The 11,991-nt window shown below is 41.4% G+C and overlaps 1 protein-coding gene and 1 long non-coding RNA gene across 24 annotated transcripts in view; both read left to right on the forward strand.

Annotated features, from left to right (window-relative positions):
- dmd (dystrophin) overlaps window positions 1–11,991 on the forward strand; it is a 1,604,005-nt gene that overhangs the window by 1,447,640 nt on the left and 144,374 nt on the right. For 18 of the 23 annotated variants that reach the window (XR_011341867.1, XM_069890130.1, XM_069890120.1 and 15 more), the window contains 2 exons: window positions 7,965–8,025; window positions 10,042–10,080. Coding sequence is in view for 22 of the 23 variants with exons in the window: in XM_069890130.1 (XP_069746231.1) it covers window positions 7,965–8,025; window positions 10,042–10,080 (100 nt within the window). In the remaining variant the exon portion in view is untranslated. The remainder of the gene's footprint in view (window positions 1–7,964; window positions 8,026–10,041; window positions 10,081–11,991) is intronic. The other 5 variants (XM_069890115.1, XM_069890113.1, XM_069890121.1 and 2 more) reach the window with 2 other exon arrangements.
- LOC138738935 (uncharacterized) lies at window positions 1,081–2,269 on the forward strand. Its single transcript, XR_011341879.1, has 2 exons — window positions 1,081–1,245; window positions 2,064–2,269. It is a non-coding gene; the product is annotated as an uncharacterized lncRNA (long non-coding RNA).

The raw sequence follows: 11,991 nt of genomic DNA on the forward strand, positions 1-11,991 counted from the left end.
GATCACAATGCAATTCTGCCAACTGACCAATTCCTGACCAGTCACCAAACTATTAGTCTCAATCATATTATGCAACCTCAATTACTTGAAGTCGGAGAGCTTTTGTGAGATCTTTGCTTGTTGTTTGGTCCTTTGCCCTTGTTGAATAGGCAGCACACATCTGTTAAAGTAGTACATGATACAAGAACAGCAAGGAATAGCTGAAAAGATTGCTTCATGGCAAACATTGTAACCCAACCCAACTCCCTCCTCCTCAGCCACACACCAATCCACACCTCCACATTTTATCAGTAAGAGCATGGAGTTAAAATTAGGGCTTTGAAACCTATTCTAAGGGCAAAGGTTTATTCTTTGCAACTTTTCCTGTGAATAAAATCGAAGGGATGTTGGATGGATGTCCTTTTAGTTTATTTACTCAGTAACAGGTGCAGGCCCAAGGGGATTTCTGCTCCCACCTCTCTGGGCAAATTTTATGACATGTAATTTATCCATGTTTCCAGTGACAGTAATGCTGACATCAAGGACAGTGAGTTGTAGAGTGCAAACAACAATGCTTGTTTCACTGGAGATTTGTGTGTCCCACTGCATCAACAGAAATACTCAGGTCATTATCACTGTACTTCATTGCTTAGTTTTGGAGCTGAAATGAGCAGTGGTGCTATATAAATGCAAACTTTTTGTTTCTTTTTGTCACAAGTAACCCCATTTTCACACAAGGCAGTCGACTAACTGTCTCATAACATTGTAATCATTGAAGAAGTTTAGTGTTTGCTCGAACACAATTTCTGACCTTTTGAGAATTGTGTCTTAAAACAAAATTGTACTTGGTGTCCTAGCTGTAACATCTATCCTGCTGTATAAAGGAAGGTTTATACATGAATAGGACTGTTAGACTCTTGGAAACAATCTGGCTTGATGCTAAAAGGTGCATTCCTTGACTGGAATCTGTAATAAAGTTTACACATGCTTTGAAACAGGGAAGAAACGGATTTCCTTCAGCATTTTGAAATAATTGAAAGCATTGTGACTTCATTAATGCTGCATTATTTGTTATCAATTGATTTGTCAAAGAAACCAAGACAGGAAGTTCATGGATATTCATGGGTTACCACAATTTTGCCAGCAGATTATTCTCTGAACTCTTTGGCACTCAACAAGAACAAACTTGTCTTAAAGGTTTCTCTAGCAACTGCATGAACATTTCAACAAGTCTTAGCAAACTGACTGGAGCTATTTTACTACAAAGTAATACCCTGTAGCCTGCTTCTCTGGTTGAGAAAAGTCATCGTATGGTTATTTTTCAAATCACGTACAAGAGAAATAGGGTGGACAGTGTTGCGGAGAGGCCTTCAACCTTAGTTAAAATGACTAATATAGGGAATGCAATTGGCCTCCACCAAATTCAAGTTTCCCCTTGAGACTCGTCCTCTTACATTCCAGGGAGAACTGGAGGAAGCAAGCTGATTTTAAAACAGTGTGACTTTCCTTTTTGTCATTTCTTGCTCGTTTATTCAGGAAATCCTCTGAAAGCAGTGTATATTATGAGTGCTACTCTGGATGAATTCACAGTTCAAATCTGGGATCTTACTCATTCCATTTGACCATCGGACCATGACATTTATGTTTGTAATACTGTACTCAGTGTGCATTGTAACCTTACTTGAAGTCGAGAGTATTACAATGTACAAAAAAAAACCATCAGTCTTTACATCAAAGGGAGAAATGACAAGATTTTTTTTATTAATGAATAACTAGAAAGGATATTTTATTGTTATTGGTTTTATAGTAAGTGTTTATTTTATAAAATAATTCCTAAGATGTGGGTACTTCTGGCATCACCAACATTTATTAATTCTTGTCAATGTCCCTGAGAAATTAACAATTAGCTGCCATCTTGATTCATGACTTTCCTTTCTGTTGAATATATGCCCACAGTTATGAGACAGGAAGTTTCAAGATTTTGCTTAAGCAATGATTAGGGATTGATGCTATCTTTCTAAATTAAGATGATATGGCTTGGAAGGAACTCAAAATCAATTTTCTTTTCATGTACCCACTATCAGATTGATAAAGTTGAAGAAATGTTAGGTACTGCCTCAAGAACCATAGCAAATCCTATGCCAAATATTATGGGTGTTACAGGGTGCCAGAGTTTTCAGGTGGTGGAGGAACTTCATTTGTGAGAAGAAGATCATCTAGGTTCCCTTTGTCAATGATGTTTACATTGGGTGTTGTTGGAGCTGTACTCATTAAACATTCATGTGGTAAACTTCATCATGCACCTGATTGGTAATTACAGCAGGCACTGTTTTTAATGCTACTCTGCATTTAAAATTGAAATCTAAATGTTAAAGCTTGGGAAGAGTAGGAAGATCTTGGATTCTTCATGATGTACTGGCCTGATTATAAAATGCAGTTGATGGAAGGATTTTGGGGAGATGGGAGGTGACTTTCTTGTCACAGGAACAAGCCCCTGACCTTGTGCAACACACAATAAATGCTGAAGAAACTCAAGTCAAGTTTATTGTCATCTGGTTGTACAAGTACAACCTGACGAAACAGCGTTCTCCATTCCTTGGTGCAAAACACACATTCAGACATAGCACACATACAGACAAACAATACATACAGAGGACAAGTAAGTATGTCATCAAAATAAATAAATATTGTTTTGTACATATGAGAGTCTTGAATGTAAGTGTGAACAATTCAGCAAGTTAGGCATCATCCTTGGAAGGCAGTGGACAACAGTCAATGTTTCAAACCAGAATCCTTCACCAGGATCAACAAGCAATGGGTAGAAACCCAAATAAAAGGGTAGGGGTGTTTTTTTGAGGGGGATAAAGCACAGGCTCGTAGGTGATAGGTGAATACAGATTGGAGGGGGAAGAAATTGAATAAGAAGGTGACAGAAGGGAGAACCAGATGGCCTTGAAGGTTCAAATCTGACAGGAGGCAGGAAGGGGTAGGGAAGGGAGGTGAGGTGATGGGGAATGGAGGAAGGGAGGGAAGGGGTGAGGAAGTGAGGTGATGGGGAATGGAGGAAGGAAGGGAAGGGATGAGGAAGGTGAGGTGATGGGGAATGAGGAAGGGAAGAGGTGAGGAATGGAGGAAGGAAGGAGACTGGAAATGGCAAAAGAAAGGAAAGGGGTGGGGAATGGAGGAAGGAAGGGAGGGGGTGGGGAATGGAGAAAGGTGAGATAAGGGGGAATAGAAGGTGATGGAGAAAGGAAGGTGACAAGGAATGGAAGGAAGGGGTGGGGAATGGAAGAAGAGAGGTGACAGGGAATGGAAGGAAGGGGTGGGGAATGGAGGGAGAGAGGGAGGGGGTGGGGAATGGAGGAGGGAAGGTGAGGTATTGGGCAGATAGGGAAGGGAAGGAGAAGAAGGAATGGGGCTGGAGAGATTAGGGAAAGCAAGATGGGGGAAGGGATGAGATTGGTTAAGAAATCGAGGTGGTGGGGGGGGGGGGGGGGGGTTGGGGGAGGTTACCAGATGTGAGAGGTCGATGTTATTGCTGCCTAACCTTGCTCTTTTAGTCACTGTTGCTATGGAATTACTCATCTTAAGATTTTATTCAGTGGTGTCATTGCAAGATTCGGTGAAAATAATGTTTTCAATGCAAGACAGGTACTAGTTGCTTATTACCCAGTACTTGTGTGGCAGGTTATGACTTGACATTTATCAGTTCAAGCTAGGTGAACATAAGCTAGGTGAACATGACCTAGCTCTTGTTGAATGTTGGCATTGATGGCTTCATTATCTGAATAAAGTGGACACTGTCCAATTATCCATAAATCTCAAGGTAAAAGATGAACATCTGATCATGATCTTGGTGAAGAATCATAACAGCAACAGACTTGAATGCCATTTTGCTACCATACAGTGGAGGAATAGCCATTAAGCTGAGTATGCTTCAGCCTAGGGGCCCGGAAAGGAGGGGGTCCCGGCAGAAGCAGGGGCTGTGGGAACGTTGGGCTCCCAGAAGGAGCAGAGATGTTGGGGTCCCAGCAGGAGTAGGGTTGCGGGGACCTCAACCCCAAAAGTTCAATCAACACCTCCCCCTACCCCCAGCATTATCAACCCGCTTATAACTTCCTGGCATTTTTCAATCCCATGGATAGTCCCATCGACTCCCAGGGTTGATATCGACCACTTTGGATTCCCCTAATATGTTATTTAATGTAACTTAACACCACTTTATTTTATTCAACAAATGATGGGGAAAAGTCAGGGTGGCCTTACTAAAGATCAGTCTCTGGGCCAGGGTGGTGGTTAATCTGCCACTGCCATCATAACTTCGGAAATCAGATACTTTACCATTGAGTCACCACACTGAATGAGAGCAGCAGGTAGGATTAAGCTATCAAGAACCTGTGTACCTATTCTTCTGGAGTGGCACACACTAAAATGAATATTGCCTTTATGGAGCGAGCTTTATCATCAGGAATAAGCCAATCCATGGCATCAGTGATTCTCTCGATGGAATTAGCAAATGCCTTATGACCTTCAGCTCATTCTTTCGTAGAAGCAACATATTAGCATGATCAGTCTTTACATCCTTGTAATTGAAGCTTTAAATAATGCCAACAGAGGCTTTGGGTGCTTGAAAAATAATAATGCCAAAAGGAGTCTGCCAAAAGGAGACAAACTGGTTCTCCTGATCAACTTCAAGGTCACAGTGGAAATGGATACAACACTCGAGCAAGTTGTGATTGGCAAGGAAGGAATAGGGAAGACTACCTCCAAATGGTTTCTTCTCTTGGAGCAAGGCCTTGCTATAATGAGAATGCAGTTTCATCAGGGAGTCAAACAGCAATTCCCTTAAAGCACCGGCAACTGTCATATTGCCAGAAGTAGAGGCTGCAACGATGCTGTATCATCTATACTATACTATGATGCGCAACAGTTACTGCTGGACTGATTACTGTCTCAATCACTCTATTGTCACTGCTAACCTGATCCCAACACTTCAATAGAAGCCTTGCCACAAGAAGATCAGTGTTGACTCTCTCAATGGTCCCCTGAAGGCAGCTCCAAGACAACCTATCAATTGTGGGAGTCCAGGAATTACAGGGAATCCGTAATGTATTGGCTGCCATGAGATCCACCTGTAAAGAGACCTTTGGCTCCACCATCAAGAGTGAAAATATCTAGACCAGGGAGCCAGAGCTGGATTCAGACTTGATGAAGCCCTAAGCTATACAAAGCTTGAAGGCCCCTTGTTAAAAAAGTACACCAGAAGGCCTCAAAACTTGAAAACATATTTGCCTTTTAATTATTTAATAGCAAGGCACTTAAAGTGAAAAATACAATTATTTTCAAATGAATGCATTTATTGTTTACCTATTTATCATTTGGTCTAGCCTAGAAACAATATTTAATGTAATTTTTAAAATAATTTTAACATTCATTAATAAATATACAAAATGCTGACAAAATAAGTAATCAGGATGAGGGTTATAATGAACTTGTTTGCAAAATCAGAAAAATTATATCAGATAGGCCTACAGCTTAAAACATTTTCTTTCTTGATTTCCCAAAAGCAAAATCATCATTTTTCTCCTCAAATGATTTTCTACGCAGCTTATTACTTTCTCTTTCTCTACACATGATGCTAAGTGCAGACAGGGTTTCTTGAGACATGGTTGCACTCAGTTCATTTTTGATTCTCTTTCGCTCTGAAAATGACCTTTCCCCTGAACAATTTGTTACCATCAGTGTGACTGCCTGTGCCTGTGTGCACTCCTGCACACTGTCTACTGCAAGGGGAAACCCATTGTATCTGCAGGAATGTATCCTGAGAGACTGGTTCCACCTACTTCCTGTCAATCACTAGCCTCACATAAAGGCTCACGGTGGCCCTTGGGCAGGAGGCACACGGGGCCAGAAGGGATACAGAATCTTGTGTGCAAGTTTTAAGCTAATTAAAGCCTGTAGTACAGCCTTCATAGTTTGTGCTTGTTTTGTTCGCACTGCAGCACATGACAATCAGACATAAAAATAGTCGTAATATCGCTTCTACATTTGGGAAAACTCAATGAATCTTGTCTTGGAAGATGATTGGACACAGATCTTTATGGGATATTTGTTCTTTTCCTGGATAATTCTGCTTGACTTAAGCATGGAAGTGTTTCAGTTCACCCGTAAGGTTAATATCAACATTGTTTGAATACTCTTTCATCAAAGTTTCTACTGCTCTACGTAGCTGTGCCACGTTGTGGCGCTTTCTTTCCCTGGACCATATCGGATCTTGGGAATGAACCTGTAACAAATGAATATTAACGCTATTGGCCGGAGCCTGTAGTCCCAATGTGTAGATCGAAAGCTAAACACAACTAAACACATTAAATAGACCGCAGTGATGCATATGAGTTGAAAAGTCTCCAAATTACTGATGGCCTGAAAATAAATACAAAATTCAGGAGAAAAAAAACAAAGCAGAACAATATAAATGTGAAGCTCTAAATAGAAAATTTTTTCATGGGCATAACGTGTGTGTGTATAGATATATATATATATATATATATATATATATCTATTCACACACAGTAAGTACACATAAAATTTTAAAATCCCACCCCAAAAAAATTCTGAGATTTTTTGAGACCCCTGCAAATTAGAGGCCCTAAACTGTTAACTTGTTTAGCTTATGCCTAAATCCAGTGCTGCAAGGAACTAATTAATTGCAAACGCAAGTCCGCCAAGCTCAAAAGAAAAAAAGTAGCTTTACAGGCTCCTCATCTTGTCGAGGTCAAGTCAAAATCATGGGATTTTAACAGATGTTGGAGGAAGAAAGTACAGGAAATTCAAGAACTCACCGACAGCCATAATGTGAAGATACCTGAGTGCAAGGAAAGACATCCATGGAGCTCACATCTCAGGAGTCAATTCCTCAGCCAGACAAGAATGGGGACAAAGACACATGAGAAGGAACTCTTCAAAGTACACTTCAACTTTGACTTTATGCTTGATTTAAGTATCCTTGACTACATCCCACAATAATCCACTTTAGCCAGCTCTAACACTATCTTTGACCAACCAGAAGACAAGACTGAAGCTTATGAGTGGAGAAACCTTCTGCAAGGCAAAGTTTCTCAGCCATCAGAGATGCTACTATACTTGGAAAGGTGACTTCACCACATGGGGATGGTGGCCTTCACCGCCACACTGGAGATGGTGGCCTTCTCTCCACCCAATGATTTTCAAAAATCTTCCTGCACTCTATGAAGATTAATCCTCTTACAGCTCCAGTGTCAGAATAGACATCATAACTGAGATCTTGCCAATTTTCGAGATAAATATCTTGTCTTTTAAATTTTTTTTAACAACACGGTAAAAGCCGATTCCAGCCATTGAAACCACTTCCATCCAATGTAACCCAATTAACACACCAACCTTAAATGTCTTGGAGGGTGGGTAGATATCAGAGCACCCAGAAAAAAACCATGTGGGTCAAGGGGAGAATGTACAAACCCCTTGCACCCAGTGCCAGGTTTGAACCCGGGTTGCTGGCACTGTAACAGTGTTGCGCTGATTGTGTCACCCTATAATTCTGACTATAATTTACAGATTTGACCGTTTATTTCCAATATTTGTGTCATGGCATTATGCTGTGTGCATTGGGAGCTGGGTTAACTTACTATGACTACGTCATTTCAGTTTGATTTTCTATCTGAAATGTGATGGCAGGATAAAGGCAATGCACACTATAATTATCAGCACCCCTGCTCTGTAACCCAAGTGCTTCAGCATTATTTTTTAAGCTTGATAGACTTCAATTTCAAACAGATTTATCGAAAAAATTCTCAGATCGCTGGGTTAATCCTTCCCTTCTTCATGGGCAGCTGAACAAACAGATGGAGATCTGCTGAGCTGAGTCTAAAAATAGTCATTTCAATTATTTATGTATTTTCTTATTTACACTGGATCTAACCCTTTTCTCTTTGGCTTTGCATTTTCAGCTTCTGTCCAAGGTCCTTGGGAGCGAGCAATATCACCCAACAAAGTTCCCTACTACATTAAGTAAGTGCAATTTTTACGGCTGTATATGCTCATATAGCATACTAAGCATACGAACTAAAAATGTCTTTGAAGCAGAGATTTGGGCTCTAAGGGTGCTTTTTCTTGCACTTTAGACCTGTTCCATGTGAGCTCCTAGCTTGCAGTAGTATTCCATTGGTTGCATCCAAAAAGATACCATTCCCCCAGGCTGGCCGCATTGATTTCCTGGAGTCCCAGGCTTTGGTGTGAAATAAAGGCAGCTGATTCCTGTACACAGAGGCCTTATGAATTGACAAGGATTTGAAACATGGTTTTGCTCTTGAATAGTTTAGATTTGGTCCTGAACCAACAAAATGCAAGAGACCTGCTTGTTTCCAGCAGTTGGAAAGTGGGTGGGGGGGGCGATTCATCTCCTGCATCCCAAGAGCAAATTCATGAATTCAGATCAGATGGAAGTGGCCCAGGATCACTTTGGAACAGGGTGACAAATTAATTAGTTTTGAGCCCTGAAATTGAATTGCCTCAGCTCCCGACTAACAACTGCAAAAACACCATTCCCACCCTGCTGATGTGACTCCCAGAGATCAGGCATACACAATCCATACAGCCAGAATACCAGGGGCAGAGGTATATTTCACCCCAGAGATTCAGAAATGCTCGTCCAAATTTTAAGAGCTGCAAGCATTAACCTTCACCTCAACTGGCACAATTCCACAGTCATATTTTAAACAAACAAAATCCAAGCACACCAGATCTTGATAACAGGAGTCCTGGTTCATCTTGGTTATCAAAGTTCACTGCATCTCAATTAACACAATTCCAAGATTTCTTTATTGTCCTAGAATAGTACAAAATATGTAATATTACACAAAATTGCCTTCTGTCTGCTGCAATTAATGTCACCCTTAGTGTAACGGAGTAAGAGAAATAAAAGTGGTCCTTTCAGAGACCCTGAGTGTCTGTAGATTCACCTCCCACACTCCTGCAGCCTCTGCAGCTGCTCAGACTCCTGCTCGATTCATGGGCAAGCCAAGGTTTAAATCCAAAAACCTCTGACATGACCAGGAAGCCTTCAGCACCTGAGGCCATTCAGGAGCCCTTCTTGCCCTCAGTACCCTCTTCAATCACGGCTTTGATATCTGGTCCCCATGAGCCAGTCTCCAGCAGCCCACAGGCTGTGTGGTTCCTTTTGCCACTGAGCCCCTCACTGGTTCACTGCCATGGTCATCTTCCTTGCAGGATCATCTCCTTTGCTGCTGCTTCTCAGCGGGGAGAATTATTTTCCCATTTCTGATGCCCTGCATCAATCTGCTGCTCCTCAGTGTCTGCAACTCCTCATGTCCACTGCCAAGCACTGGCATCGACCTCTGTAGTTGCAGGATTTTACTAACAAACTGTGGGTTCCTTTAATGGGCCGCTTAAAGCCTCTATGGAGCTGCTGGCATTAGAACCAAGCAGTTGTGTCTCCACTCTCCATGACTGCACCAGTGGCAGCATTGCTATCTTTTTTTATTTGATGCCATAGATCCTGATACATATCGAATCTAGACTACATGAACCAGGTATTTGCCGCAACTGGAAGAGCAAGATCTGGACAGTCCACTGTTGGCTTTTTAGTCACAAACACATTTCCTGAATTGCAATATCATGGCTAAATGGTATTGGTGTTAACAGAAAAATTTTAGCTTTTGTTTTGAGAAAAAAACTAGCCATCATGTCAGATGTTCCTTGAGTGCCACCTGATCTCAAAGTGAGACAATTAACCTGATGTAAAATGGACTAAAAAGTCTGTAGTCCTAAATCTGTCCCAGTCTGGCTCATTTGTGTGCTCATGACTCTGGAGCCCAATACTTGGGTCACCGACAAGCTCAGAAGATTTGTGTCAGTGTAAATTGGATTGCAAAGATGTGTGTGGAAGGAATCGTCAGCAGAGTCGATGCAGGAATTCAACTTGCTGACCTGAAGAACTAATGACGCCCACCATTTCCTCATGACAGCATACCATTCTTCTAAGCAAGTGTTCTTTTTTCATTACAGTGCAAAGACTGTGATCGGAAGTAAACTAAGGTCATCAGAGTGAGAAATCGAACTGCTTACTGTCCAATAGATTTTGCTTGTAGATTTTAGAAAGTTACCCTGCCATGCTTAATAGTTTTTGTCACTTAAAAGCATGTGGTTTAGATGCAAATTTATCCCTGTGTGTTGCCTGGAGGATCAATTAGTAATTACAGGAAGGTAAACTTTTGACATCAGCATGTTTTCTCTTTGACAAACGGAACATTCCCTGACATCTGATTGACTGAATGTACTTGAGAGCAAAATGACTTTATCTGACGAACAGAGGCTGGTTTGGTTCAGGGTGTAACAGATTGATGAGCCTGCAATGTGCAGAAACCCAGTTCTCCCCCTTTCTTCATGTGAGTACTTTGTGGGAACTTCAATCCTGTGCAGCTTTAAGGTAGGTACAGCGCTGGAACTTAGCACCAAATGATGTAAAACTACACCCCCCCCCCACCCCCATGCCCTCCTTTTTTTTAAAAAGTTGAGTTTTAACAAAACTTTTTGCAATAATAAAACTCTTGTGTTGGCAGTGTATTATTTTGTTTTAAGAATACAGCTTTTATAATGCAGGTTGGGTAGAAATTCAACCAATCACAACTCTTGTAGACTTGTGAGATGGTCAGTGAATGACTGGTGAATGGGAATTGGAAAAGCACAGACTGAAAAAATATAGACAGCAATGGATAACTTATTGTGTGAAGCCATCACTAAGTTAGCAATTTATTATAGAAACAAACAAGTTGATGTGTTAACCTGAATATAACAAACTTATCCCAACAATGATAATAACTGAAAAAATAACCCCAGACTGAAATAAAACTACCTGTAAAATTCAAGTGCGATATTGCAGCAGAATCCCAGTCAATACAGAAAGTACTGGAAATATTCAGCAGGTCTGGCAGCATCTCAGAAAAAAAATACATTTAATGTTTAGATTGTTTGGATTTCATGAAAACATATCGCCTCAAACCGTGCATCTTGGCGCCTCACAGTTTGGCGGGCAGCAACCTCCTTTGAAGAAGACCGCAGAGCCCACCTCACTGACAAAAGGCAAAGGAGGAAAAACCCAACACCCAACCCCAACCCACCAATTTTCCCCTGCAACCGCTGCAACCGTGTCTGCCTGTCCCGCATCGGACTTGTCAGCCACAAACGAGCCTGCAGCTGACGTGGACTTTTACCCCCTCCATAAATCTTCGTCCGCGAAGCCAAGCCAAAGATTTTGGAACTGCACAATAATTTGCATTACACAAAGCATTCCAATGAAAAGCATTTAAAATTACACAAAAACAGCAGCTTTTACCAGAATAGGAGATGTTAGCTTGGTTAACAAAGTGGATTTGAATGTGGAGAGAGAGATGATTTAGGGAATAAATAATAAATCTGGGACATGGATTCCTGGATTGCCAATGTTAAGGCTGTGAATGGCAGGATGAAGGAGAAATGGCCAGAGGCCTTGGTCTGAGTGTGAGTGGTAGGACGGGAGAAAGAAGCAAGAATGGAGAGGGTCAAAGCTGCGGGTGAATTGAACATGGAGTTGTTGTGATTGGTCTGTGAACACAAGGGTAAGATTCAAATTCAAGGCAGCAGAGGTCACCAAGCCTGGAGCAAACAAAAGGTAAAGGTTCCATTATTGTCACGTAATACTACATTTAGAATGTAACATACGTGAAATTCTTTAACGTTTGTCCACCTTAAGGCAGGCAGAGAATCGCCACTTTGTCCAGCGCCCCTCACCGAAACCTGCAGCACCCGGTGTTCCAAGGCCTGAGCCTGCTTAGCTTCCGAGATCAGGCAATCCCAGGCGTATTCAAGTTATAAAGTGCTTGTATCCACAATAGATGCAGCAGCATATGAGCAAAGCAACATTGCCCATACAAATGGAAGTTGTATTTGTCTTGAAGAATGTCACGACAGACCGGATAA

This window comes from Narcine bancroftii, chromosome 7 (assembly GCF_036971445.1).
Source record: "Narcine bancroftii isolate sNarBan1 chromosome 7, sNarBan1.hap1, whole genome shotgun sequence".
Lineage (NCBI taxonomy): Eukaryota > Metazoa > Chordata > Chondrichthyes > Torpediniformes > Narcinidae > Narcine > Narcine bancroftii.